General features: G+C 38.2%; 11 protein-coding genes and 1 non-coding gene across 13 annotated transcripts in view; 4 read left to right on the top strand and 8 right to left on the bottom strand.

Annotated features, from left to right (window-relative positions):
- On the bottom strand, window positions 197-1,167 carry LOC104720074 (60S ribosomal protein L31-1-like; the record flags this gene model as incomplete). The annotated part of the gene is made up of 2 exons (XM_019230663.1): window positions 197-642; window positions 1,076-1,167. Coding segments are annotated over 2 exons (372 nt in total), but the record flags the coding sequence as incomplete, so codon positions are not given.
- Window positions 1,528-3,527, top strand: LOC104717255. Its single transcript, XM_010434798.2, has 7 exons — window positions 1,528-2,031; window positions 2,166-2,251; window positions 2,435-2,513; window positions 2,619-2,678; window positions 2,772-2,893; window positions 3,004-3,075; window positions 3,221-3,527. Exons 1-7 carry the CDS (start codon window positions 1,654-1,656, stop codon window positions 3,321-3,323), a joined length of 900 nt encoding a protein of 299 aa, XP_010433100.1. The 5' UTR covers window positions 1,528-1,653; the 3' UTR covers window positions 3,324-3,527.
- Window positions 3,519-5,392, bottom strand: LOC104717253 (60S ribosomal protein L28-2). Its single transcript, XM_010434797.2, has 4 exons — window positions 5,304-5,392; window positions 5,027-5,188; window positions 4,582-4,745; window positions 3,519-3,817 (listed from the first exon to the last, which is right to left on the bottom strand). The coding sequence occupies exons 2-4, from the start codon at window positions 5,172-5,174 to the stop codon at window positions 3,698-3,700; spliced, it is 432 nt and encodes a 143-aa protein (XP_010433099.1). The 5' UTR covers window positions 5,175-5,188; window positions 5,304-5,392; the 3' UTR covers window positions 3,519-3,697.
- TRNAP-UGG lies at window positions 5,478-5,549 on the top strand. Its single transcript has one exon. It is a non-coding gene; the product is annotated as a tRNA-Pro (tRNA).
- On the bottom strand, window positions 5,701-7,525 carry LOC104717252 (F-box/LRR-repeat protein At4g29420-like). Its single transcript, XM_010434796.2, has 2 exons — window positions 7,042-7,525; window positions 5,701-6,781 (listed from the first exon to the last, which is right to left on the bottom strand). Exons 1-2 carry the CDS (start codon window positions 7,496-7,498, stop codon window positions 5,904-5,906), a joined length of 1,335 nt encoding a protein of 444 aa, XP_010433098.1. The 5' UTR covers window positions 7,499-7,525; the 3' UTR covers window positions 5,701-5,903.
- Window positions 7,676-9,008, top strand: LOC104717251 (40S ribosomal protein S15a-5). Its single transcript, XM_010434795.2, has 3 exons — window positions 7,676-7,895; window positions 8,388-8,548; window positions 8,643-9,008. Exons 1-3 carry the CDS (start codon window positions 7,766-7,768, stop codon window positions 8,739-8,741), a joined length of 390 nt encoding a protein of 129 aa, XP_010433097.1. The 5' UTR covers window positions 7,676-7,765; the 3' UTR covers window positions 8,742-9,008.
- LOC104717250 (serine-rich adhesin for platelets-like) lies at window positions 8,733-13,282 on the bottom strand. The gene is made up of 7 exons (XM_010434794.2): window positions 13,049-13,282; window positions 12,798-12,930; window positions 12,606-12,709; window positions 12,327-12,498; window positions 12,087-12,224; window positions 11,783-11,990; window positions 8,733-11,675 (listed from the first exon to the last, which is right to left on the bottom strand). Exons 1-7 carry the CDS (start codon window positions 13,087-13,089, stop codon window positions 9,388-9,390), a joined length of 3,084 nt encoding a protein of 1,027 aa, XP_010433096.1. The 5' UTR covers window positions 13,090-13,282; the 3' UTR covers window positions 8,733-9,387.
- Window positions 14,910-18,565, bottom strand: LOC104720073 (probable LRR receptor-like serine/threonine-protein kinase At4g29180). The gene is made up of 10 exons (XM_019230662.1): window positions 18,484-18,565; window positions 17,149-18,192; window positions 16,859-17,066; window positions 16,705-16,776; window positions 16,533-16,613; window positions 16,295-16,443; window positions 15,976-16,208; window positions 15,710-15,899; window positions 15,441-15,630; window positions 14,910-15,255 (listed from the first exon to the last, which is right to left on the bottom strand). The coding sequence occupies exons 1-10, from the start codon at window positions 18,563-18,565 to the stop codon at window positions 14,910-14,912; spliced, it is 2,595 nt and encodes an 864-aa protein (XP_019086207.1).
- LOC104717249 (phospholipase A2-gamma-like) lies at window positions 19,092-20,242 on the bottom strand. The gene is made up of 5 exons (XM_010434793.2): window positions 20,060-20,242; window positions 19,938-19,977; window positions 19,726-19,845; window positions 19,458-19,631; window positions 19,092-19,303 (listed from the first exon to the last, which is right to left on the bottom strand). The coding sequence occupies exons 1-5, from the start codon at window positions 20,135-20,137 to the stop codon at window positions 19,134-19,136; spliced, it is 582 nt and encodes a 193-aa protein (XP_010433095.1). The 5' UTR covers window positions 20,138-20,242; the 3' UTR covers window positions 19,092-19,133.
- On the bottom strand, window positions 20,826-21,866 carry LOC104717248 (phospholipase A2-delta-like). The gene is made up of 5 exons (XM_019231015.1): window positions 21,789-21,866; window positions 21,644-21,683; window positions 21,431-21,550; window positions 21,136-21,309; window positions 20,826-20,993 (listed from the first exon to the last, which is right to left on the bottom strand). The coding sequence occupies exons 1-5, from the start codon at window positions 21,864-21,866 to the stop codon at window positions 20,830-20,832; spliced, it is 576 nt and encodes a 191-aa protein (XP_019086560.1). The 3' UTR covers window positions 20,826-20,829.
- LOC104717247 lies at window positions 22,172-24,096 on the bottom strand. 2 transcript variants are annotated; one of them, XM_010434791.2, is made up of 3 exons: window positions 23,989-24,096; window positions 23,249-23,439; window positions 22,172-22,607 (listed from the first exon to the last, which is right to left on the bottom strand). In XM_010434791.2, the coding sequence occupies exons 2-3, from the start codon at window positions 23,428-23,430 to the stop codon at window positions 22,421-22,423; spliced, it is 369 nt and encodes a 122-aa protein (XP_010433093.1). In that variant the 5' UTR covers window positions 23,431-23,439; window positions 23,989-24,096; the 3' UTR covers window positions 22,172-22,420. The 2 variants fall into 2 exon arrangements, with proteins under 2 accessions (XP_010433093.1, XP_010433091.1); XM_010434789.2 differs by having other exon boundaries at window positions 22,216-22,607; window positions 23,249-23,446.
- Window positions 24,211-26,142, top strand: part of LOC104717246 (xaa-Pro dipeptidase) — a 4,085-nt gene continuing 2,153 nt past the window's right edge. The window contains exons 1-9 of the mRNA XM_010434788.2: window positions 24,211-24,381; window positions 24,511-24,560; window positions 24,677-24,737; window positions 24,821-24,916; window positions 25,010-25,159; window positions 25,359-25,490; window positions 25,676-25,803; window positions 25,922-25,964; window positions 26,049-26,132. Of these exons, the coding sequence (XP_010433090.1) occupies window positions 24,253-24,381; window positions 24,511-24,560; window positions 24,677-24,737; window positions 24,821-24,916; window positions 25,010-25,159; window positions 25,359-25,490; window positions 25,676-25,803; window positions 25,922-25,964; window positions 26,049-26,132 (873 nt within the window). The 5' untranslated portion in view covers window positions 24,211-24,252. The remainder of the gene's footprint in view (window positions 24,382-24,510; window positions 24,561-24,676; window positions 24,738-24,820; window positions 24,917-25,009; window positions 25,160-25,358; window positions 25,491-25,675; window positions 25,804-25,921; window positions 25,965-26,048; window positions 26,133-26,142) is intronic.

Raw genomic sequence — 26,142 nt, 5'->3', positions numbered from 1 at the left:
CCTAGGTTCGAAGCCCGTTAAACAAAATACTAAAAGAGTTTATAGAGTAAATCAATTGCCGTTTTACCGAATTGCCTCAGTCAAATCAGTATTTTTTACTTACAATACTGGTAAATTGTTACATCGCTTTTATAGTTTTACCAACTGTGAAGTTCGTAAACACTTTGAGGTAATCTCAGTTAAAAGTTAAAAGTTCAAGTTCAATGTTCATAGAATAAATCATATAAATCAATAAACAGGTAAGCCAAAGAAAGTGACTATATAGTTTGAATGATGAAGTGTTGTCTTTGTCTTTTCATATAAATTGTAACGGGATGATGAAACAAAGAAGCTATATTGTAGTAACTAGTAAGATAAGTTTTTTACTCGTCTTCCTCGATGACTTTGGTTCCCAAACCAGACAAACCTTCAGCTGGGATCTCAGCCACAGTGACGAGTGAGAAAAACTCTTCCTTTGCATCTTCATCATCGTTCCTCTTGCGGGCAACACGCACTCTGATTCTCCTCGGGGGACCTCTGATTCCTTTGCTCCATATCTGCTTGTTGAGTTTCACATCAACTCTTACATCTTTTGTTCCCATGGCTTTCTCTGAGAACTTCCTGATCTCTTTTATGGCATTGGGTGCCTTCTTCTTGAAAGTGCTGTTCATATTACCAAAGAAACAGCATTTGTAACTTGTAAGTACTAATCAGAAGAAGCTAGTAACCCTATCATTCATTGCTTTTAGTAATTAACCAAAGAGACAGAGATGAATGGGTGAATCATGGAAACAAGTAGATATGTATTCATCATTATTACAAAGCCAATCAACTTATACATTATGCATACATAGACTTCTACATAATTGAATTGACCATATAACTAGTTTTAGAAGTCCAATGATGCAATGGAACTGAGCTACTCCAAATCAGCAATTCAATAAAGACACGCTTAAATCACAGTACCTAAGCAGCAATTCAATCTGAGTAAAGAAAACTAGGATAAATACAGCTCATGCTACACACACAAAAATCAAACTTCACATAAAAGAACTAAGATTGTGAATGATTTGAGTTTTTTTTTTGTGTGTTTTACCAGCTATGGAGACGCCTGTGGAGATTGATAATGTACTCCCTAGTAACCACTTCCTCCTTTCGTCCTTTACCATCTTTCTCTATTATACTCTGTCACTCTCACTTCAGTTAACCCCTGCAAATTCGTGTAAAGCCAAAGCTAAATCACTCCCAACACATTTCATATACATAAATCAAATATGTCTCAGCATTTCTTATTACAAACAGCACAAAATCAACACGAGAAAATCAATCAATCTCAGTAGTACCTACCTTTCGCGCCGTGACAAGAACGGAGATGGACAGTGAACAACAGAGAGAGAGAGTAAGGAAAAAAAAAACATCAAACCCTAGATTAACCCTAATTTGCAAGCTTTCGTTCTGAAACTGTCCAATGGATCAATTTTAGGCCCAGTGGGCTTTGTATTAATATATCCATAGAGAGAGAGAGTCATCTGATTTTGCCACATCAGCTTAACACTCGCGTTCACTGTAAACTACGATAAACCCCTTCGCTTCATCTTCTCCAAAAACCCGTCTTAGCTCTCAAAAGCTACTTGCAGAACTCAGAGGCGAAGTGTAGAAGAAGAAGATTAAAGAATGCTAAGATTTCAATGCTCTCTTCACCTTCTTCAGCCTTCCATGGCGAATAACAACAACTACTCGAATCTTTGCCCACACAATTTGGCGCCGTTTAGTGTCACCGGCACGATTCCGGCACCGAAGGTCCAGGAGATACGTGCGAATTGGTCTAGGAAGAGTGGGAAGTTACGAGTAAATGGTATAGATCGAGAAATGGAAGAAGATGTGATAGAATCTGAAGATGATGAAGAAGAAGGAGAGGAGGATAAACGCCTCACGACGAAGAAGAGAGGCGTTTACGGAGCGAAGAAAGAAGATATAAATTACGATAAAGACCCTGAATTCGCTGATATTCTCGGAGATTGTTTAGATAATCCAGATAAAGCTCAAAAAAAGGTAAAAAAGTTTTGATCTTTGATTTATGGATCTTACTAATTGAGAAGCTCTTGGTGAGCTTAAACTTAGACTAGCCATTGATTTTGGGTTGATTTTGAAATGGGTTTAGTATCATCAGTGAACTCTTTTTGTAGATGGAAGAGAGATTGAGGAAGAAGAGGAACAAAATTATTCACACTAAGACTGGTTCTGCAACTTCGATGCAGGTGTCATTTAACAAGTGAGTGGCCTCAGAATTTATTCATTTCGTTGCTTTGAAGTTAAAACTGCTTATATTGTGATTCTCTTGCTTGATTTTGCTCGCCCATTTGATTAATATCATTGCCCTGATCTTCTTTTTTGTTGTATTTTGTGTTATATTGATGTCTGTTATTAACTCTCTTGGTTTTTGTTGTTTTGTAAGATTTGAGTATTCCAACTCATACATGTGGATGGAGTTTTACAATGCACCACTGGATAAAGACATTGCCTTGATCACTGATGTGAGCCCCTCAAACTAACATCTTAGCATTACTATTCTGAGAATATTGGGAAAGCCTGAGCAAATCACTTGTGTTGCTTTTGTATTGATGACTATAATTTTGCAGACAATCCGTTCCTGGCATATCCTTGGACGACTTGGTGGATACAACTCCATGAATATGCAAGTATGTCTCTTATTGAGGAAGTACACGCATTTATTTACTCAGATCACACAATATAAGCATGAAGCTGATTTCTCTTTTGCCCTTATGATGCAGTTATCACAAGCACCACTGGATAAGAGGCCAAACTATGATGCTATCCTTGGAGCTAATGTAGAACCCACCACATTTTATAACATCGGGGATCTTGAGGTCCAAGACAACGTTGCTCGCATATGGTGATGACTCTTATTATCCTAAAAAGTTTTAGTCCTGTGACTTTAGATTGGCAAACTTTTGTTGATTCTGCAGATTTTCTTCTTTAACGTGAATAATATGGTTTTGACAGGCTTGATATTGGAACCTCTGAGCCGTTGATTCTTGATATTCTGATAAATGCATTGACGCAAATCAGCTCAGAGTGAGTCTACTTCTCTTTCTGTCTATTGACTGAAACTGTTTCTAAGCTGGATATGGTTCAAAATTGTGGAAGCGCTAACGTTGGAATAAGCTGGATATGGTTCAAAATTGTGGAAGCGCTAACGTTGGAATATGTTTATGTCCAGTTATATCGGGATAAAGAAACTTGTCTTTGGTGGATCTGAGTTCGAGAGCTGGAAGGAGAATATGACATCCGAGGAATCTGGTTTCAGAGTCCACAAGATTTAACAACATCATACATTTATAGATAAAAAACCCTTTAGATTCACATCTGTTTCAGAAGATGCATGTTTCAACAATGTTTTTTTCTTAGATTACATGATCTAAAAGGCAAATACAATATCAAATAGGGAACACATTGTTATGATCAGATGATGCCAATGATAGAAGCATTTTTCATCATAAAGCCAATGATAGTGTTCATATGGATAATACTTTTGAACTTCATTAAGTGAAACAAAAGATGACAAGGGATGGTGGTTGTTTAAACAAAACTCTCAACTGTTCAGGAAAAATCTTAACCTACAAGGTGCTGTCTGAAAATCTCAATAGGCTCACAACAAGCTTTTTAGAAGTAATATATTAATTCAGTGGTGATTTCTTCAAGCTTGTCTGTTTCTCCTCTTGGGACCAGACTTGGCGACTCTAAGACCTTTGCTGATAACGCTGAGCCTAGCAAGTGCTGCCTTCTTCAAATCAGGCCTGTAGTAGTTGTCCACCACCTGTATATAGTAGACAATAAAACGATTAGCATATCAAAAACAGTAACAGAATCAACTTGAAATAGTGCATAGGAAAAAAGATTTATCTCAGAAGCCAAGCGTAACAATTATATTTCATAGAAGAAATACCCCACAGAGGAGTACCTCTCCTTACGTGTTAGCTTTCTCATCACTGATCAAATTTGCAAAAATAAAAAAACAATGTACTATCAGATTTTATTATGGTTAATGCTTTCTATTAGCTCAGAAGCCAAGCGTAACAAAAGTATTTCATAGAAGAAATACCCCACAAAGGAGTACCTCTTCTTACGTGTTAGCTTTCTCATCACAGATAATATTTGTCACAACAAAAAGGCAGACGAAACCACTAGATTGAAAACAATAACTAAAGAAGTTTTAGCTCAGAAGCCAAGCGTAACAAATGTATTTCATTGAAGAGATACACCACAAAGGAGTACCTCTTCTTACGTGTTAGCTTTCTCATCACAGATAAAAATGTTTGTCAAGAAAACCCAAATAAAAACACTAAATTGAAAGCAATAGCTCAGAAGCCAAGCGTAACAAATGTATTTCATTGAAGAAATACCCCACAAAGGCGTATCCCTTCTTACGTGTTAGCTTTCTCATCACTGCTCATCAAACCTATGAACCATTATCAATCCTTAATTTCCACATACCCCAATAAGTATAGAAACAAATAAAGCAGACCCACTTTATAAAGCTAATGAAGCTACATTCAACTTAAAAAGAATGTGAAGTAATACCTGGTTGACAACAGCTTTGGTCATCCTCGGGAACTCCTTCTTGAGGACAGACTTGTTAACAGAGAGCTTAGGCTTGTTCTGTCTCTTGGTCTTGGTGGTTCCGAGTACAATACCTTGGTCCTTGTCAGCTGCCTGGATGGTCACTGTCTTCTTGTTTGCCAAACCTGTAATCATATCAAAAAGAGTACAAATTTAACAAAGTTTACAGATGCTTATATAAATCCAATCACATAACAGCAATAAACCAGCAAATATTCAACGAAAAGATACAAACTTTACATTCAAATTCAATCTAACAAACTCAACCAATTCAACAATTTCACCAATTAAACTTCGAGAGACTTAAAAAGGGCATTGACTTGTGTTCATATAAGCAACATTCTATCAAACAGATTCAGAGTAAAAATTAAGATAAATCTAGAGTGAACAAGAGTTGAATCGATACCAGAGTGCTTGTAAGAGTTGAGGTTGACGAGGTTGTTGCTCTCTTTGCTGAACTGAACCTTGGCGTTACCTCTACCGAACTGCTTCACCAGGAAACAGTTGTTTCTCTTTACGATTTCCCAAACCAGCTGTCCTGGAACTGTTGCCATTTCGAGCTCCTTCACTAATTTTTCAAAACGAAAGTATTTATTAACAAAACATATATGAAACGATCAATCAAGGGCTTAAACAGAATAAAGAACGACCTAATGCTTAGCAAAGGGATGATTCAAGCTCACCTTGATATTCGCAGACCTGGTTGACGGCGGAATAGAGAAGAGAACGAGACTCGTGCCGGAGTTAAGTTATGACGATGAGTTAACTATATATACACTCTCTGCAAAACCCTAATTTAGTTCTAGGAGGCCGTAACTATAACTCAAATTAAATTAAACGAGACCAACTTATCAATTGGGCGTTTGGTCTAGTGGTATGATTCTCGCTTTGGGTGCGAGAGGTCCCGAGTTCGATTCTCGGAACGCCCCTTTTTTACCTTTCCGTATATTTTTTGTGCCACTAGACTTCGTTCTTTATTTCACCCTTGCTCTTTTATTTCCAAACAAATTTGCATCCGTTAGACTAAACACTAAACTGGATAAATGAAAATTATCAACAAACACAGTTTTCTTGCCGGAGGAGCAAATCCAAATCATGTTTTTATACGTTGAAGATCTTACATGGTTACTAACTCTATACATATTTGTATACAGACTCTTTATTGTAGCTTTAGCACAACAAATGGAAAACTTCCACACATCAAATCAAATTCTTTGTACCATCATCGTCATCATCACAAGTATATACAGAAGAGCTCAAGTTTTAGACTTGAATCCTATATCTTAGGCGCTATCAGAGAGCCACATATCTTCACCTCCTTCAGCCCATATTCCCCATTTCCATCTCACTCTCGGGTTACTCATCATGCACGCCGAGATCAGATTGGTTCTTACTCTAGGGTCTTTGTCCTCGTGAATCATCAGTCTCATATCTGTCAAGCCTCTGTAGTTATTAAGCATAGACCTGATGAAAGAAACAGTTTGATGAACATGTGCTGTTAACAGCTTTAAGCTATCGGCTCCCTTCATATGTACTGGACCTTTGCTTTGGAAATGGGTTTCGAAATCTGACCAAGTCTTGGGACTCAAACTAAGAGAAACGACGCCAGGGAATGCTTTGAGGAGTATTCCCAGTCCAAGTTTTTGCCTTTCAGATTGTTCTATAGTCTTGACTAAGTCCACTGCCAGCATTCTGATCTTGTTGCCAAAATGGGTGTTTCTCATTAGCCTGTATATGTCAGGAGATATGAGCTCTAAAGAATTCAGGTCTTGAAACTCCCCGAAACTAAAACCTTTAGCGTCCTCAACAGAAAAACGGAATTTCACCAACTTGGGCGTTTCAAGGAGAAAAGATCTAGGTTTGCTGCAGTTTAGCTCGAGTTCAAGGAGGTTTGGAGCCACTATAGCCATGGAACGTGGAGCATTCGACACAGTCCAATGACAACTCTTTAAGTGCAGTAAACGTATTCTCGGTTCCTTCAACCCTCCAACGCCAATCAAATTTAACACTTGAAGAAAAGGGAAACACTCATTGACCTTGTCTAGATTCTCATCATCGAGTCTGATGAACTCGAGTGTCAAATGTCTTAGATTAGGCATCTGCGTCAATCCAACAACTGAGAGCCATGCATTCTTCACCTCTAGTTTCACTAACTTACTACCTGCAACATCGAAATAAACTTAATGTAGTTACTACTTACGAACCCAAATTGATTTCTTCAGATACATTCATTACAACTGCAATTACTCGTTCCTTAAACAGACCAAGGAATGCTCAAATCGTCTCTTTTATGAGATCATATCTTATCATCATCATCATCATCATCATCATCACCTTTGCTTAAGAATCTAAGATTGTTTCAAACGTGTTGCAAACGAATCCGAAACTACAGGACATGGTGGATGCAGAAACAAAACTTACAGTTTGAAGAAACGAGGGCCAAAACACCTGACTTCCTCCAGCAAGATTGAAGCCAAAAATCAGAAATTGACAACATCTCCAGGTCATCACGAACCCTAGGCAACCACTCCTTCACGAATTCGACATCGGTGAGGTACAAATCTTTGAGGTCATCTTCATTCCAGTCGTCAAACGGCATTCTCTTAAGCGCATTATCGACCCCGACTGAGATCGAGCGAACGTTAACAGAATCATTGATCAGGCTCTTGAAGATCGTTTTGAACGGTGTGACGGTTGGTGTGACGGCGATGGGACGCGATTTGAAGAACCGGGACAATGTGCAGATGAGATTCACGGTGTGAATTTCACGCTTAAGAGAGTTCAATGTCTTGGAAGCGACTCGACAACGAGCTACGGATTCGGAATCGTTGAGTCGATTCAGAATGTACACCAAAAGCTCTGGAGGTAACTCGTCCATTGGTTTGTTGTTCAATTTGGGAATTGAATAAGGATGAAGAAGACGAAGGAGAGAGCCAGAGTTATTGAAATGTTAAGTATACGCACGTGTGGTTAAAGCCCGCACGTGTTAATTTCGAAAGACTAAATTACCCTTACGAATTGTGGGAAATAACAAAAGTTTCACTCACCCTTATTGATGAGTCGTCGTCGTTGTTGAAATTGGGGTTCTATAGATTTCTCCGATTTGTGTAGCGTCGGGTTTTTTCGACCGGAGAGAGAGAGAGAAATGGGGAGGAGGATTTTGAACGATGCGTTGAGGACGATTGTGAATGCGGAGAGACGAGGAAAAGCTTCGGTGGAGCTCAAACCAATCTCCACCGTTATGTCTTCGTTCCTCAGAATCATGAAGGAGAAAGGTTACATTTTTCTCCCTTTCTTGTATTGTAATTTAGTTGATGATGCTCACCCATTTCCCAGTCTTTGCATCGGGCGTTCGTCAATTCATTGATACAAGATTTACGTTTTTCATTTCGTCCGTTTCACTGATTGATGACATTGTGGAGTGAAGGATCTAGTTCTGTGTTTAAGTTTTTTTTCTTTAGAAGCTTGCAAACTCGTTCCTGAGGTTGTTGGGCTTAATTAATTGTGTTATTGGCTAGTGGTGAAGGCTTTTTTTTTTCCCCAAGTTTATGTTTTTGCTTCTATGATGGTATGCAGTAGTCTGTTTTGCTTTGTTCTGTTTATGCATATACCTTTTCATATTCAGGTTAGTTAGATGGATTTTTTTTTTTTTTTTTAATGTAGTATTGCTTGATAGCGATTTCGTATTGGTTAGTTTTTACATGTTACAGAGTGTTTGATGGAATCGGCTTTGCCTTTACAAAATGTTTCCTTTGATGCTAATGTAGGTTATATCAAGAACTTCCAAGTCTATGATCCACATAGAGTTGGTAGAATAACAGTTGATCTGCAAGGGAGGGTTAATGACTGCAAAGCTCTTACCTATAGGCAAGACGTTAGGGCTAAAGAGATTGAGAAGTACACTGAACGCACACTTCCTACACGTCAGGTTTGTTCGTTTTCTCTCTCTCTCCCTATCCAGATATGCAGCTAAATATCATTACTTTTAACACATCGTAACCTTGTTGATTTGTTCCATGTAGTGGGGTTATGTTGTAATCACAACCCCGGATGGAATTTTAGACCATGAAGAAGCAATCAAACGGAATGTGGGTGGTCAGGTTCTTGGCTTCTTTTACTGAATAGCCTTAAGTTAGCACTTGGCAAGAACCTTCTAGTGTCAAAAGGATTCAACAAAAGTTTGAAACTTCGATCCTTCTCCCTGTTGCTTTTAGTATTTGTAACTTGCATATTGCCTTTGATCAAACTGGCAATTAGATAAGAATGCTATGTTCAAAGATCTTGTTGTTATGACAACATTTTCTTTAGCTCAGCTTTTGGACGATAAATTTGTTCTTCCATATCTATCTATCAGAATAATCTATATATGCAGACAGGGTTACGGATAATTATCAAAAGGATTCAAAATAGTTTGAAATTTCGATAATTGTAACATCTTATTCTTCTGGTTTTTGTTTTGGTATCTTTCTTGCATTGTCTTTGAACAAATTGGCAATGAGAGAACACATTTGTTGTTATATTAAACGATCTAATCATGTTATTTATCATTGCATTATATACCATCGCTGTTGGTCCACCAAAATAGATGACAATAATCTGATTATATTTGACAAGGAAGCCAAACATGTTATACAAAAGAAATGAAATACCTAAGGCAAAAGGTTATGCTCAGGATGCGAAAATCAACTTCACTCTACAAGCAAACAATCAAAGAAAAGAATGAGAGTATGTGTATATCAACAGACGGGAAGAATAAGTAGAAGAAATTCAGCGACGAAGAGCCCCAAGCTTGGCAAATATGTCGTCGTAATCTGGGAGTTTGGGATGAACATGGTTAGATTTCTCCTTTGCCGGAGTTTCTGGCTCAGGTGATGTCACAGTTTTGGGAGGAGAGCTTGAAGAAGCTGACCCTTCTTGCTTAGCCAACGACTTAGCCTCTGGAGTTGGCTTTGGAAAAGATTCTCGATAGCGAGAGACTTTTTCAGTTTCTGGAAGAGAGCTTGAACTAGTAGCTGATCCTTGTTGCTTAGCCGCTGGCTTGGCCTTTAGACCTGGCTTTGGAAGAGATTCTTGATAGTGAGAAGCTTTGTCGGTTTTTGGAAGAAAGCTTAAGGAAGAAGCTGCTCCTTGTTGCTTAGCCAGTGGCTTGGCCTCAGGACTTAGCTTTGGAGGAGATTCTTCTCCGTGAGAAGCTCTGTCAGTTTTTGGAAGAGAGCTTGAAGAATAGGCTGATACCTGTTGCTTAGCTAGTGGCTTGGCCTCAGGATTTGGCTTTGGAGGCGAACCTTGATCATGAGAGACTGTCTCAGTTTTCGCAGTAACAAGAGATGATCGTCTCTCTTGGCCCTTTGTTCTTCGTGAGATGGAAATAGAAGGCTTGGTTTGGGTGCGTGCAGAATCTCTACCAAAGTCTTTCTCATCTTCATCTTCACTGGATATTGAGTGAAAATATGAGGCAGAAGCAGAGGCAGGGGTGGTCTTGTGAATCCTCCTCTCTTGACTTCTGGAGGAAACTCGGGTCGGAATCTTGTTCTCCGTGTCCTCATGGCTCACGCGCGAATGTAGATGTGTTGGCTGGGTTCTTGACTCAATTTTTTTATCTTGATATCTGACAGAACCCATCTCACGAAGTTCCGTCTCTGATTCATCATCACTAGAAAATGAATCTGGAGGTATAGAGCTTGGTCTTTTGTCCGCGTTGCTTGCTCTCTGAGTGTTAAGTTCTTTCCTTTCTGTCTGAAAAAAAGAAGACATCGACGGATCAACTACTGTTGGGACATGCTCTTTAACAGATTTAGACCATGTCTTGTCTCTTGGCGGACTCATTCCATAAGATGGGAGAGTTGTTTCATTCTTAAGTTCACCGGCTAGAGGTTCAATCCTAAGACCTGTAGGAGTCTCTGAGTCGGATTCTTCCTGTATCTTGGAATCATCTCCTTCGTCTTCTGTGTCTGAGGGGAAAAAGTAGCGTCCTAGATCATCAGGAACATTAGACTTTGGGGACTTATGAGATTTCAGCTTCGGGATTTCTTCTACATGTCCCGGCAAATTTCCTTTGTTTTTCAGATTGTCTTCTTCACTTTCAGAATCTCGGTCATAGTCATCAACCATTGCAGACGGCTTAGGCTCATGCAGAGAAACCGGAGGACTTGTAGGACCATCATCAAACATTGGAGAACTTGGCTTCTCCTTCTCAAGAACCTGTGAGGTTGAAGCTGAGCTGGGGTGTCCCAGAGCCTTGTGTCCTTCGAAGCTCCATGAACTTGTCTCTGTTGGAATATGATCAGGTATTTTGCTGCTACTGCCAAGCAATGAAAATCCTAATCCTTCTTCTGGTTCATCATGATAAGCATCCTCAGTGTCAAATTGAGGTTTATCGAAAAACGAGCTATAGTCATCAAAAGCTGGAGCAAAAACAACATCAGGTTCGTGATTGCGACTCTCTGTATCTTCAATAGGGCTCTGAAATCGGTCTTTTTCCAAGATGGGTGAATCGATATGGTCCGAGGCAGTGACATCATAGTCATCAGATAAATTGCTTGACTGCGAATGTGATGAAGCATGACTTGACTGTTTCTTGAGCAGACCACCTTCTGAATTGCTAACGTTTATATCATCCACACTTGGCTGCAATGAGTTCTCTTGAGAATGACCTCTCCTCCATGAAGCATTTTCTGATAGCTCATCAACAGTCTTCTTAGAAGATTCTGCCCTAGTAGTAGTAGATTGATCTTCTTGCCTGTTAGTGCTTCTTAACATCTCTTCCTTACCAAAACCTCCGCCTTGCACATTTGAGCTACTACGACTATGTGGGGGATTGTTTCTTAAACTATCATAAGAGGATGAGTTCAGCGACTCTGTTGAATTATGCATTGCCATCATCCGTTCTTTACTTGAAAGCTCAGCAGCTGCATGTGCAGCAAAACTGGCTCTTTCCGCAGATTCAGCAGCTGCACGTGCAGCACTTGTTGCATCAACAAATTCTGTTTCCCATGGAGATGAATCCCCATGACCTGGATTGGCATGTCTGTGTTCTCTACCGTCAGTTCTATCTCCTGTATTAAGAAGACGATTTGGTTTTATCTAACTATCAGCACAAACAACGAACGACGAAAAATAGAGGGAACATCAAACAAAAATGGCTTTATATGAAAAAACTAACCAGACGGTTTTGGGTCTTGATGATAGTGGTCAGCTGTCTTCCCAATGTTGAAATCAGTAGATGTAGTGCGGCTTGAAGATCTTCCATCCATGGCATATGAATTCTGCGACACATTGACAGTAGTAGCTGGAGCTTGATCGTTTTCGATTCTTGAAGACTCCGACTTTATTCCAGTTGTTGACGGAGAGTGACTAGAACTTGCTCCACTCTGCTCAAAGAAATCGAAAATGCTAATGAGGAAACAGATACTAGAGACGGGTGAAAGTAAACTCAGCAATATTGAACTGAGAAATGTATTACTAACCGCTAATACGGTTTCCTTTGGATCTGATTCAACCAAAGATTCTGGTTCCCAAGTTACATTATGCTGTGCAGCAATCTCCGTCAAAATTTTGATCTTCGTTGGACCATCAGGAGCTTTAACAGACAATTTATCCACCAACTAAGCAAAAGAGAGACAGAGAGAGATTCTTATAAGCAATCATAGCTCTCTTAATACAAACATCGGAGTAAAAAAGAAGAGAACACCGTCACAACCACTTACCAATCGACTGACACCAGAATCCGGTTGCAAACCAATAGCAGCTGAAACAAAATCTTTCCCATACTTTGCAGAGAACTGCTTAACAATATCTGAGAATTCTGAAACATCTGTTAACCTTTGGGAAGCGTACAAGACACTCGCCACAGCTTCCTTAAGATCATTAGGGCAAGTCCTGAAGTAAGATCACAAAACAATGATCAACACATACAACACAATAGAACAAAAAACCAAACAAGTGTGTGAACAAAAAAGGTTCTTCAAATAAACTTTTTAACTTACTTTTGAGAGTCAATGACACCCAAACGAGCAACAAGAAGTTCACAATATATACCAACAAGCTCATAAGCAGCCACTGTCTTCTCTTCTCTCACCACATGCTCTACCTGAGAGAAAGTATAAGCATTTCACAACCCATGACTCAAAATCACATATTTTCATACGAACAAATGAAAAATTTGATTGCTTGCTTACTCGAATTTGAGCTGTCTGGGTTTGGCCGGACTCGAGCAATAGAGCCAATTCTCTCCTTAATTGTTTAATCTGTGTATCCTTTTTGTTCTTCAGTATTTTCAGGCGTGAAGCCGCCATTTGTAAAGCAGTTTTGCTTCATTACAAAAAAAAAAAAAAAAAAAAAAAAAANATCACAAAACTATTCAAAACAAACCCAGATTGTATCATTCTTCAGGTAATGTGAACAAACTCGTCAGAAAATGTGACTTTACCATTTAGCAGGCTTAAAACTTCGATGAAGAACCTTCTTCATTGATCAGAGAAACGAAAAGATGAAGCCTTTTAAGGTCTCTGGGGAGTCTCGGAGTACACAATTGAAATCAAGGCTTTTTTTTTTAGGGTTTTTGTTGAAGAGAAGATCAGATGAAAATGTTGTGATCTGAGGAAATTGGACCTTCTCACATGACCCGAAGAAAAGTATCAATTTTGGAGAAGAAGAAGATGAATTAGAGATAGGAGTAAAAAAAAAAAAAATTGACTTTTTTGGGTAAACGGTTAAATAGGTGTTGAAGATTTTGATCACGCGTCAATATGACAAACTTAATATGTAAGAAGAAAAAAACGAAAAAGACAGGTTGCATGTCGACAGAAGAAAAAAAAAAATAATAATTTCGAATGTTTTTCAGATTTTTTGTAAATTTATTCAGATATTAGAGTTATTATTTGATTTTTTTTTCATAAATTATATAACTTTATAAACATGATAATATCTATATATTTTTAAAAAATGTATTTCAGTTTTTTAGAATTGGGATATCATCAAAACTGTAGTTGATCAGATCTCTGTATATTAAATTTCAGAATATCCATATTTTTTTTTTGTCCAAAAAAAGTTAAAAAAGGCAAAAAAAAAAATTGTATTCGGTATCAGTATCACGATTTATTTAATTGTTATATATAAAGACCTAACAATTAATAGTTAGTTGGTCACATGTTTCTCATCCATATTTTATTTTGTCTTTAAATATAAACACACCGACAAAAAGATATTTGAGATACCATAAAACTAAAACTTGCGAAACATAGCCTCATCTCTTTTGTAATACTTAAAAAGAAAAAAGAAAAAAAAAAATCTCTTGTTGTAGTTAGGTTTTCAATACAAAAATAACCTGATCGATTGTAAAACTCTATTCATCGTAGTATCGAAAAGTTCACTTGTTGGGCTGCATGTACACGTACGAATACAATTTACTCATTTATCACAAAATGAAGCATGTTTACTATTCGTAAGATTTTTTACCGAAACGAAAACAAGAATCTATAAAACAAAAAACTTGGGAAGACACGTTCAGTGCAAAAAACACTTGGGAAGCGCTACGTCACAGGAGTCAACCGCTAACATGGACAAGACAAGTCTGGTTTAAAGGAGCTAACACCGAAACATGCGTTCCTGCATTGGCTTACTCACCTCAACATATTAGCTATCCGATCAAGATTGTCACACTGGGATCATTTGTTCCTCCACTGTGAAATCAGTGAAGAAATGGCTGCAAGCTACACGAAGACTGGGTTATCGGCCCTTTGTCTTCCACACCTAGAAAGCATTTTCAGCTTGGTTGAATTTATCAGATACAATTTTTGCTCTCAAGGCTTGTAGCGCAGGTAGTCATATATACTATATGGATGGAAAGGAATAACAGACTCCACAACAACATTATCACCCCACCCCATGTTCTGTTCAAGGCACTGGATAGAAGCATTAGAGATGCATTACTCGCAAGAAGCCACATGAAACACTTCAAAACTCTTCTGCGAGACTGCCTTAAGTATTTATAATCTGTGTGTTTAAATCACATATCGTCTATATAGCCCTTCATTTTATTTTTTTTGCAAGGCTTATCTACTGTTTTCACCCTATTGTAGTTCCCACAATTTACTTTCATTAATGAAAATTCACAAATTTTTTAAAAAAAAAAACAAAAAAAAACAAAAAAATTGATTAAGAACTCTTTTAGAAGTTAATGTACGTCAACCATATATGGATCAGGCCATACGTACATTATACAACACAAAAAATGTATATAGATCATAAAGTGATCAAAACCTCTTTGAATCAATCTCTTTCACTAGACACTAGTGGCTCTGTAGCTCTCGATCCAGCTCGGCGGCTAAGCATTGTTTCAGCTCCGTTACGATCTGGTTCATTGTTGGTCTATTGGTTCCTCTCTCTCTGACGCAAGACATTGCGACCTCCACAAACTTCCAGGCTGAGTCCTCCGAGAAGTCCCCGCGAAGTAGCGGGTCCACTATGCCGTCTAGTTCCCTGGCCTCGAAGAACGGCCAAATGTAGTCAACAACGCTGATATTGTCTCCTTCTTTGGTTTTGATGATGGCTCGCTGGCCAGTAATGAGTTCAAGAAGAACGACCCCAAAACTGAACACGTCGCTCTTCTCGTTCAGCACGAATGTTCTGTAGTGTCTATCAACACACATCTGATTTGTTAATTTTATAAGATATCATATAATTGTCCACTTAAATTGGTTATAATTCTTGCTAAACTGAAAAAAGGTTTTGAACTAAACTGGCCAACCCTAGTTTCACTATACTATATACTACCGGCGGCCAGACCGTGTGATCCGTATTAAGTGTGTAAAGGAACTTACTCAGGATCAATGTAGCCGGGAGTGCCCATGACGGTAGTCACGGCGTGGCTGAGATCGTCCTCAGGGAAGACCTTAGAAAGGCCGAAATCAGCAATCTTGGCTTCCAAGTTATCGTTTAATAGGATGTTTGCTGTTTTTACGTCTCTGTGTACTATTGGTGGCCTGCATCCATCATGTAAATACTCCAAACCTGCCAAGGTCCAGGCTAAATCAGGTTTGGTTTCTTGGTTAAGTTCTGAGAAATCAAGGATGTCAAAACTGGGACCAACCTTGTGCAGAGTCTATGGCTATATGGAGTCTCTTTTCCCAGCTAAGATCCTCTGCATTCTCACTTGAAAGATAATCCTGCAAGTCTCCGTTGGCCATGTACTCGTAGATGAGAGCCATACTACGATCATCATCGCAGTATCCAACAAAGGAAGCTAAGTTCCGGTGATGCACTGTCAAAAGAAGCTCTGCCTGAAAACGTTTTGCACTTAAACGCAACCATAAAACAAAAATATCTGATCATGTTTTTTGGTGTTCTTATGATTACCTCGACTTGGAATTGGTTAGAAGCCCTGGATGATAATGACTCTTTAGGTTTTCCTAGTGAAGAATCGTAGATCACCTTTACAGCAATTTTAGTCCCATCTTCAAGGGAACCGAGGTACACAATACCAAACCCTCCTTTACCAATCACTTTATTGAAGTTGTTTGTAATGCTAGAGAGCTCATTATATGTGAACCTTCTCTTCCCTGAAGGCAACAGTGGTCCTGAATAAGCACCTGAAATTAAAACATTTCGTTTTTTTCTCAGCAAAAATCTGATCACTTCAAATTTATTAACCGTGAAGTAAAAATTCTAACCTTACCTTTTTTCCTTTGCCTTAGTATGATCCATATGATAACCATGAACAAAATGAGAACGGTTGCTGATGTCGCTACGGCTATTGGCACGACCATGTTGTTTTTCTTCTTGTCTTGACATGAACCTGAGTTGCAAAGGTTTTGGTCATCCACACTGAAAACAGACAAGAGGAAGTCAACAAAATTCATTGAGAGTGCTTATGGTTTATATAGAAGATTTTTTTAAAGTGCTAGAGATGTTACCTGAGCGCAAGTAGACCGGCCTTTAGTTTTTTCATAAGAGAGTTTGGGATAACCCCAGTAAAGTTATTTCCCTTCAAATTCCTTGAATCACAAGTAAAGGTGTCAAGAGGCATGTTCATTAATCATTATCAAGCATAGACCAAGACTATCTATGATATTTGTACTCACTTACAAGAGTTTTAAATATTTCATATCAGCCAAAAACTCAGGCACGTTTTGTTGTAGGTCGTTGTTAGATAAATCCCTGAGTAAAATAATGCATAACTCTGTTATATAGTTGATGTGAATAAAAGTGGTGGAAAGTATCAGTGTGATTGTATACTTACAATGACTCAAGAAGGGAGAGATTTCTGAATGCCAAAACTATTGGTCCTTCTAATCCGCTTGAGCTAAGATTCAGGGACTTAATTTGATGATTATCATCGTTGTAACTGCATCCAATACCTTCCCAAGGGAATAGTCTTGGAGAGCAAGGATCACCACTCCAAACCTTATTCACTTTATACGTTGCTTTGATGCTTTCTATGGCATGAACTGCATAATTAACAAGATAAAAATAAAAAAATGTGAGTTTTAGTAGCAATCTTACAGAGTCCAAGTAGAGATGGAAACACACCATCACCAGTCCTGGTGTAAAATTCATCTAGAGATTGTACGGTGAAGATCTCAATAGCATTAAGAATTGGTGGAAGTGTTGAGTCTCGGGTCTTCTGAAGAGAAATCAAGTGATCATTACCGGAGAAAGCTATTGGATTAGATAACGTCATTGAATACTTTGAAGAAGGAACGAAAGAAGTTTCAGAAACAGGGGAACCATTCCACAAAATCTTCATCTTTCTAGTCTCATTCTTCTCGAGCGCCTCGAGTTCCGCGAAGTAAAGATATGCGTAGAACCGAGCATTTGGATCGTCTGATGTCCAGAACAATTCCAACGGATCATCATCGCTTTTAGGCGAAGCAGCAGTCTTGATAACTTCATCAGGCGGCGAATAGCCGCTCTGAAAAACATCGATATAGGCGGATGTTACAATCGAGTTCCAAGAGATATTTGAAGAGTACGGAGACCAAATACGATCGAAACTATCGTCTTGGTACCGCCCTGTTCCGTTTAATAAATATCCAATGTCCCATCTTTGGTAGAGTACCAATGCGACATTTCTTCCAAATTCAGTATCATAGATTGAGCTGTTCACTGGCCGAAGCTCCAAGCCTGAAATAAAAGGAGTCCCTTTACCTTTGTTCACAAGGCAAACATATGTTGTCTCTGACTCTGCAAAGCTTAAAATCTCTTTGATGACTTGATCAGAAGCATCCTTGAACTTCACTGTAGACCAGAAATTCACGTTTACATAGAGATCAAACTCAGGCAAGGCTTTTTTACCATCGTAGTTTCCATACATAAACCAAGCTCTGATGAGATAAAGATTCCCTTTCCCTTGAAATGATTTTAGGGTGTAACAGTTTCTGTTTCCTTGAGGGAATGCTCTTACTTCAGTAAGAGTTGACGGCAAAACCGGGTTTACCAGAGCGCCGTATTCTTCAGAGACGTTGAAATTTACACCAGTAGTTATGAAAGCATCATCGGAGACGTAAGTGATTTTGGCCATAGTGTCTTCAGGGGTTTCGTAAGGAGGTATGCCACAATCGATGTTGATGTAACCTGTGGATCAGAGGAGAAGAAAAAACGGAGATTACTTACAACGCAAGCTAAAATGTTATTTCTCTGTATAGAAAAACAAAAGGTCTATCACAAAATTCAAGCACCTTCAAGAAATAGGTCAATTTAAAATTAAGCAACAGAGAGAACAGAGAATTTATGATTACTTGCAACACAAGACATTGTATAAGACTTTGACTACATTTACAAGACATGTTTACACGATTCTATATATTGAGTTTCCATCACAAACTCAAGGTTTCTTTAGTCTGAACAGAGAGGAGAAAATAAAACCTGATCTGCCTTGGCCGTGAACTACAATGGTGATGGCAAGGGTAAATAAAATGCTGAAAAAGAGAGAGTGATTAGCCTTCATCTTGTCCTTTTTGTTTTTGTTTTCAGAAGTTCTTCAGCTTATCATCGTCAAGGATAAAATAGAAAACGTGCGACTACGATAACAGAAACACTAAAAGTAAAAAGTCTACTCTTTATGTTATTAGCCAAGGGTTTTGCAGACTTTTCTTTCATCGTTGGCCCAGTGGCCATATATATACCTCCCACTAAGGTGAGGAAGACAACCTGGATTTTATTAGATGGCAACAGAGGTGGAGTTACCCATTGACCCCCACATGTTCCTCTCTAAAGTTCGGTTTTTAATAATTAAAATACATCTAATTTATAGATAAAAATGGTGAATGTTCTAAAATAGTCACGTTTTGACTTTAGTGACAAGGTCACGTTTTGACTTTGGTGAAGTTATTTGTGATGTGATTAGCAATGTAGCATTCAAAATACATAGACCAATTCATTGATTACCAATTGATTTTGATCCGTGAAAGAATACGAAGTCTTTTTAATGACTTTTATATAACCATGAAGTTACAGTTTTTACAAAGTTGATAGAAGAGAAAGAGTTAATATATAAGTCACTTTATAGAAGATGATCAAGAAGTAGAAGAGCTCATATTTAAAGAAGCATAGACTTTGGAGCCTTCTTTAATTTGAAGGCCTTGATTTAATGTACCAAGGCCATCCTTTATGTCCACTTTACTCCTTGAGAGATCCACCTCCACGAGAGGCGTGCTTCCGAGCATGGGAGGTTTAAGGATATTACCTGAACACAGATTATTCACAGTAAGTACTCTAATCAGAAATGTCACAATTTAACAGAAAGATAGAGAGAGAGACTCATGTGGTTTTCATCACTAGGACTAGCTTATATTTTAATAGTGTTGTAGTGACAAACAATTCAATGTTAATACAATTACCTATTTTACTGAAGAAAATGCCGTAATTCATTCCATTGTACACAGTTGGTATCACTGTCGAATAAGGGCATTGCTCGGAGAATCCAATCTTTTGACCGTTAGATTTTTTGATTGATCTGCTTAGCTTGTTTACGCAACGTTTGAACTGCTTGTGACAGTTAACGTAAGTCATACCTGAAAAAATTCCATAATTCATTATCAAATACTCAAAATGAAGTCGTCCTGTTTTACAACTCAAGAATGAGATTTCTATTCTTGATTGGTTTACCTTTTAGATCAACACAATTGTCATGTGTCATACAACAAGCATCAAGATCATCACAAGGTTTCTCTCCAGGACATCCAAAGTAACCTATCCCACAATACTTCCCATATCGAATGATGAGACCTGAAGAAACAGAGAGATGGGGTTAAAAAACAGATCATGCACTAAGTTAGTTGTTCTCCAAATTTCAAAAGAATGCAGACAAATCATCTTACTGTTGCAGTTCTGTACAATGCACGTTTTGCTGCACTTCCCCTGTCATTTGTGATTCAACCCCATCAGAAAAAAGCTAACAATAAGGCAAAAACATGAACAAAGAACAGTAAGTACATATAACCTCGCTGTGAACGACGGCGAGGAGGAGGAAGGCGGTTAAGCCGGAAGCAATACGTGCCAAAGCACCGCCGCAAATCATCTCTAGCTCCCCCGTTAAAGTTTATGGGTTTTTTTGACTTGTGTTCTTTCAATTTCTCTGTCCCAAAACTATTTTTGGGTCTCTTTTATAATGGAAGATCCCATCGTTGGTGCTCCTGCTTTCTCGTCCCTTCTGTCTCTCTCTATTTTATGTACACAAAGACTAAAAAAAACTGAAGCAGTTTCATGATTTACACCCTAACAAATCTTCAGTTTCCTTTGGACGTTCCTTATCCAAAATAAGAACTATTATTATTATGGACGTTAGAAATAGAGGATCATTTTGGTGTAATCTATCAGATGTTACGCATAGATTGCTGTTTTTGACAATACTAACTGAAATATCTTGCACTTGACCATAACAGAAGTATTAATCACAAATATAATGAAACAACAAACTTGTGTTGGTTTCTCATATATATATATATATATATATATCAAAACACCACAGTTGAAATTATTTCTCTACATTATATTTCCTATATAGTTATATAAATTTGTTATAAACTTATAATAATCTCACATCTACAGTAAAATAGAAACTAAAGTGATATGTAGATACATATGGACAACCAATCCACTCACTGCTGTTTTGTTTTGACCTGAAAATAATCATTTGACCATTAGAAAACAAGGTTAAAGATTTTACAAAGTTGAGAGATATATGTTATGAGTCACCTTATAAGCTGATGATCAGGAAGGGGAAGGGTTCATTGGAACAGAGACTTTGGAGCCTTGCTTTGTTTGAAGGCCTTGATTTGTACCAAGGCCATCCTTTGTGTCCGCTTTAATCCGAGCGAGATCCACCTCTACGACAGACGCGGGCCTTGCTGGCGGCGCAGGTTTAATGCTATTACCTGCGCGAGATTATTCACATCTTATCATAAGTCATATTGTTGGAACATTACTAGCTTATAGTTTACAAGTGATTCTCATAGTGTAATAGTGACGCACGGTTCAGTGTCATAAACCACAGGTTCAATATGAATTAGTGATTACCTATTTTACTGAAGAAAATGCCGTAATCCATTCCTCTGTACACGGTTGGTATCACTGTCGAATAAGGGCATTGCTTGGAGAATCCAACCTTTTGGTTATTAGATTGTTGGACTGATCTTCTTAGCTCGTTTACGCAACGCTGGAACTGCTTGTGGCAGTTAACATAAGTCATGCCTGCAAAAAATGAAACAGATGCAGCAACACATTCTCAGAATCCATTATCTAATAGATATGTAGTTTAAAAGATGACCATTTCACTTCAATGTCCCTCTAAAGATATTCTTGATTGGTTTACCTTTTACAGTAACACAATTGTCATGGTTCATACAACAAGTATCAAGATCATCACAAGGTGGCTCTCCAGGACATCCAAAGTAACCTATCCCACAATACTTCCCATAGCGAACACTGAGACCTGAAACGGAGATGGACCGAGACAGATAAGCTGGTTTTGCTTGAGAAATGCTCTTTATATTCAAAGGGTGTTCATAAGAAAAAACAATCTCACCGTTGCAGTTCTGTGCAATGCAGGTTTTACTGCACTTCTCCTGTCATTTTGATTTAACCAATCAGAACAAGCTAATATCATCGTCTTGAAATTAACATAACGCACAATCATGAACAAAGAACAGTAAGATATATACTCCATCAACCTGGCTGCGAACGACGGCAAGGAGGAGGAAGGCGGTTAAGCTTAAACCGAAATTTGTCAAAGCAACACCGCGAATCATCTTTCTATCTTTGGCTGTTGAAGTTTCTGATTTTGGCTTGTGCCTTTTCAAATTCTGACACCAAAACGTATAATTGAGACTCTTTGGAGTGGAAGTTCCCATTGCTGGTCCTCCTGCTTTCTCGTCCCTCTTCTTTCTTATGTACCACAGAGACTTGAAAAAACAAGAAGTTTCATATTTACCAATCAAATCTTCATATTTTATCAAAGAAAAATGAAAATTCGGACGTCAAAACACGATTAATCATAGTATTAGCAACGGCTAATGATTTTTAATGAGACATGTTACAATATAGAAAATAAATATGGTTCAACTTTTCTATGTTGATATTGAGATCAGACAATGCCAAAACATTAAAGCGAGATAAATTTCCTGGGAAATTTTGTTCTTATTGAGAGCAATCTTATCAAAGAGTTATAGCAAAATGGATTTTCTCAGCTCCAAAGCCTCCGTTTCAGGGAAAAAACTGTAAAAAACATCGATTCAAGAGAGAATCATGAAAACTAAAAACGGAGGAGGTGATTACACAATCTTCAAGTTATTGTTCCTCTCCTTCAAGGGTAATAGCCTGTGAAGGTGAATCCTCTGCCGGCGATTTCACCAGCGCAATACCAAGCAAAGCATTCAAGACCAAACAATGCAGCGATTCCTGCATCTTCTACCTTCAGACCAGATCTGTTCTTCCATAAGTTCTTTGCGTAGTCTACTTCCTTCCAGAGAGTTTCATAGCGTCCGGGGATGCTGTAATAAGGAGTGGAAAAGTGTTAGTTAGATACTTGATACTTGAGTCAAGTCGCACACAAAGGCAAAATCAAGATTACAAAATGCTAATGCCCTAAACTTTTCAATTCACGGTAAGATAAGGCGTGGTGATGGAAGGGGTTCTCGCCTCAACTTTTCATCAAGCAAGAGGCAATATACTGAGAACTCTTTTGTGCCCCGAAAATGATGGACCGTACAAAGATTAACAGCAGGGTTATTGTAATATTTGAAATTTAGACAAGAACAATTGTTGCAGATGGGATTACTGAGAGATATAATAATCAAACCAACGTAAGCTTGACAACTTTAAAACACAATCCTGCAATTTGTGACAAAGAACTAAGCAAGACCAACAGCTCAACGCAAAGATAGCATAAACCACATGTAAAAGTTTGAATCTAATATCGATTGTGGGACGGGCATCAGAAATAAGAGGAGACATCAGAGGATTCGTAGTATGCCACTTTAATCATTTCATGTCTACTTTTACGCCTTAAAGAAGAAAATGAGAAAAGATGAATTACTGACAAAAGTCTCTTGCTAACCAGAATATCAGAAACGGTTGTATATATGAAAAGGGAAAATGTTGAGAGATAGAGAGAGGGAAGAGAGATATCAACCTAGCAAGACGGGTGTACAGCAATTGCTTAGATAACTCTTGACACTTCTCCACAGTGGCAGGCTCCTGGATATACTGCTTGTTCTTCTCCAACAATTGTCTGTAGTAGGAAGTTCCATGCTTAGCCACAAACTTTGAAGCTTCACATGCCTTTGATTGAACTTGTATCAACTTTGATGCCATCTTCACAACCTAAATCCTTCAAATACAAAAAGAGAACTTTACCTTAAAGCTATCTTCAGCAATTTCTAATTCAGTGTCGGGAACTAAAAGCCAAGCGGAGAGAAACAGCTGTAACATACACCAGAGACTCTCAAGCAAGTATCTTTGATTCATAAAATCCAAATTAAACCAAAGCTTTGACATTTAAAAATCCGTTAATTTCTCTACTACAGCAAACATTTGGAGGCTTCAGTGAATTCACACAAATCAAGCTAAAGAAGCCTAAAACCCCAAATTCTAAATTCCAGAACGATTAGATCGAACAAGATCCATTGTAAAACAAACCAAGCCCATCAGAACTACAAATCCGTGACTCCTAAACCGGGAAAATCGTTACCGAAGCAAGAAGAGATCATAGATATAGATCTAAAAGTCAACCACAAAGCATACACTATACAAGAGAAAGCAGAAAAAAAACCCTAGAAACCAATTAACAAAATTTGTAAAGCCCAACTGAGAATCTGAGAAAAAAGAGAAAAGAGCGAGAAAGATCGGCCGGAGACGAGAGCCTCGCCGTACCTATCTGCAAATTGATAATGCAGCTCCGGTGAAGCTGAGAGAGATGATGATGAGTCGATTCGAGATATCGGGCCACTGATTCAACAACTGCGTAATATGGTCACTTCTCTTCTTCGTATTAAACGACGCCATTTCGTCCCATCCCTTAAACGGCGTCGTTGATTATTTTGTTTTCCTCAAGTATTGAAACGACAACGTATTGTAATACTTAGTATACAATAAGATCTGCCACGCCGGGGAAAAACAAAAACTAGCCCAGTCGTCATGTCGTCTCTATCTCCACCGCCGATTCCTATGGAGCTTCACGCCGGTAACCGGCAAAAGCTCGTTGATTCAATACGCCGTCACTTATCTGGTTCCAATCGTTCTCTCGATGGATTCGTTTTACTACATGTACTCATTGGTAGCTCAAATATGCATATGATTTTATAACGCGTCTCCACTCTCCATGATCCGAGCTAGCTTTTATCGTCTTTATGTTTTATAATTTCGTGGTTTCTCTTGATTTTTTTTGAACGATAGGGTGGTGAAGAAAAAAATCGGTACTGCACTGATCACGCCGAGCTATTCAGGTACTGATTTGGATATTTTATCTTGGGGGTGATTGAAATCGTACTAGTTCAGTCTGTTCAATGGTTTGAGTGGAACATAGAGTGATCTTAATTTGTTGAATTGACTTGAATTGTAGGCAGGAGAGTTATTTTGCTTACTTGTTTGGAGTCAGAGAGCCTGATTTCTATGGAGCTATTGTGAGTTTTTTCATTCTTTTTCTCGATTTCTTTGGATCTGATGTTGCTTAGTTGATGAATTTATTTTCTTTTGATATTGGAAGGACATTGGAAGTGGGAAATCTATCCTTTTTATTCCAAGATTGCCTGCTGATTATGCTGTCTGGTTAGGGGAGATAAAGCCATTGCTACACTTTAAGGTAACTATTTCAGTTTCTTTTCTTCTATGTCAATTTGTTCAATGCATTAATTTCTCTTTATAGTGATGGCATTTTTGTGCTTTTCTGTTTCAGGAAACATATATGGTTGACATGGTTTTCTACGTGGATGAGATTATTCAAGTTTTTAATGAACAATTTAAGGGATCTGGAAAACCTCTGTTGTATCTCCTGCATGGTCTTAACACCGACAGCAGTAACTTCTCAAAACCTGCCAGCTTTGAGGTTTCGCATTTCTTTCTTTCTTCACTTCCTCTGGAGATTTCGTCTTCCCATTTTCTTGTCTTCATCCTGAAAATAAATAGCTTCTGGCACGTCTTGTAATTAACAGTTTTGGGATTCTGATGCTTATATAGTGTTTCCTTTCCTCGAATATTGGAATCTCATTTATACTTTTTTTTACTGTTTTTGTGTCTTATTTCAGGGGATAGAAAAGTTTGAGACTGATTTGACTACCTTACATCCTATTTTGGCGGAGTGTCGAGTTATTAAATCAAACTTGGAGCTTCAGCTAATACAGTTTGCAAATGATATAAGTTCTGAAGCTCACATAGAGGTCTGATTTACTTCTACCAGTGAATGAAAATATGTTCTTCTCTGTTGTCTTGTTCAATATTTTTCCTTTTTCATATCATTTCACCACTTAGGTTTCCGACCTGAACTCTTCTTTATCTACTCCATGTAGACGTTTTCTCTTCCTTTCATGCAATTGTCTTTCAACCATGTTGTTTATCCACACAGGTTATGAGGAGAGTCACACCTGGCATGAAAGAATATCAGATGGAAAGTATGTTTCTGCATCACAGCTACATGTACGGTGGCTGTAGGCATTGCTCGTACACATGCATCTGTGCAACAGGAGATAACAGGTAAGTTATTGAGGAGAAAATCTTGTTATTGCTAAGAATGCAGAAATAATCATCCTTGGATTTTTCATGTCTTTTTACACTAAAAAAATAACCAAATAGCTAAATTGTTTGTTTGCAGTGCTGTTCTTCATTATGGGCATGCTGCGGCTCCAAATGATAGGGTAAATACTAAATGAGCATTCATTCCTCTCTTTTATTAATTCTCTCAGTATTACCTGTTTGAAAATGTTCCATTACTTTTGCAGACTTTTGAAGATGGAGATTTTGCATTGCTTGATATGGGTGCTGAATACCATTTTTATGCGTCTGACATAACATGTTCATTCCCCGTAAGTTCCT

Source organism: Camelina sativa, chromosome 10 (genome assembly GCF_000633955.1).
Source record: "Camelina sativa cultivar DH55 chromosome 10, Cs, whole genome shotgun sequence".
In the NCBI taxonomy this organism is placed as follows: domain Eukaryota; kingdom Viridiplantae; phylum Streptophyta; class Magnoliopsida; order Brassicales; family Brassicaceae; genus Camelina; species Camelina sativa.
The sequence above is the reverse complement of the archived record's forward strand: the minus strand, read 5'-3'. Positions and strand labels throughout refer to the sequence as shown.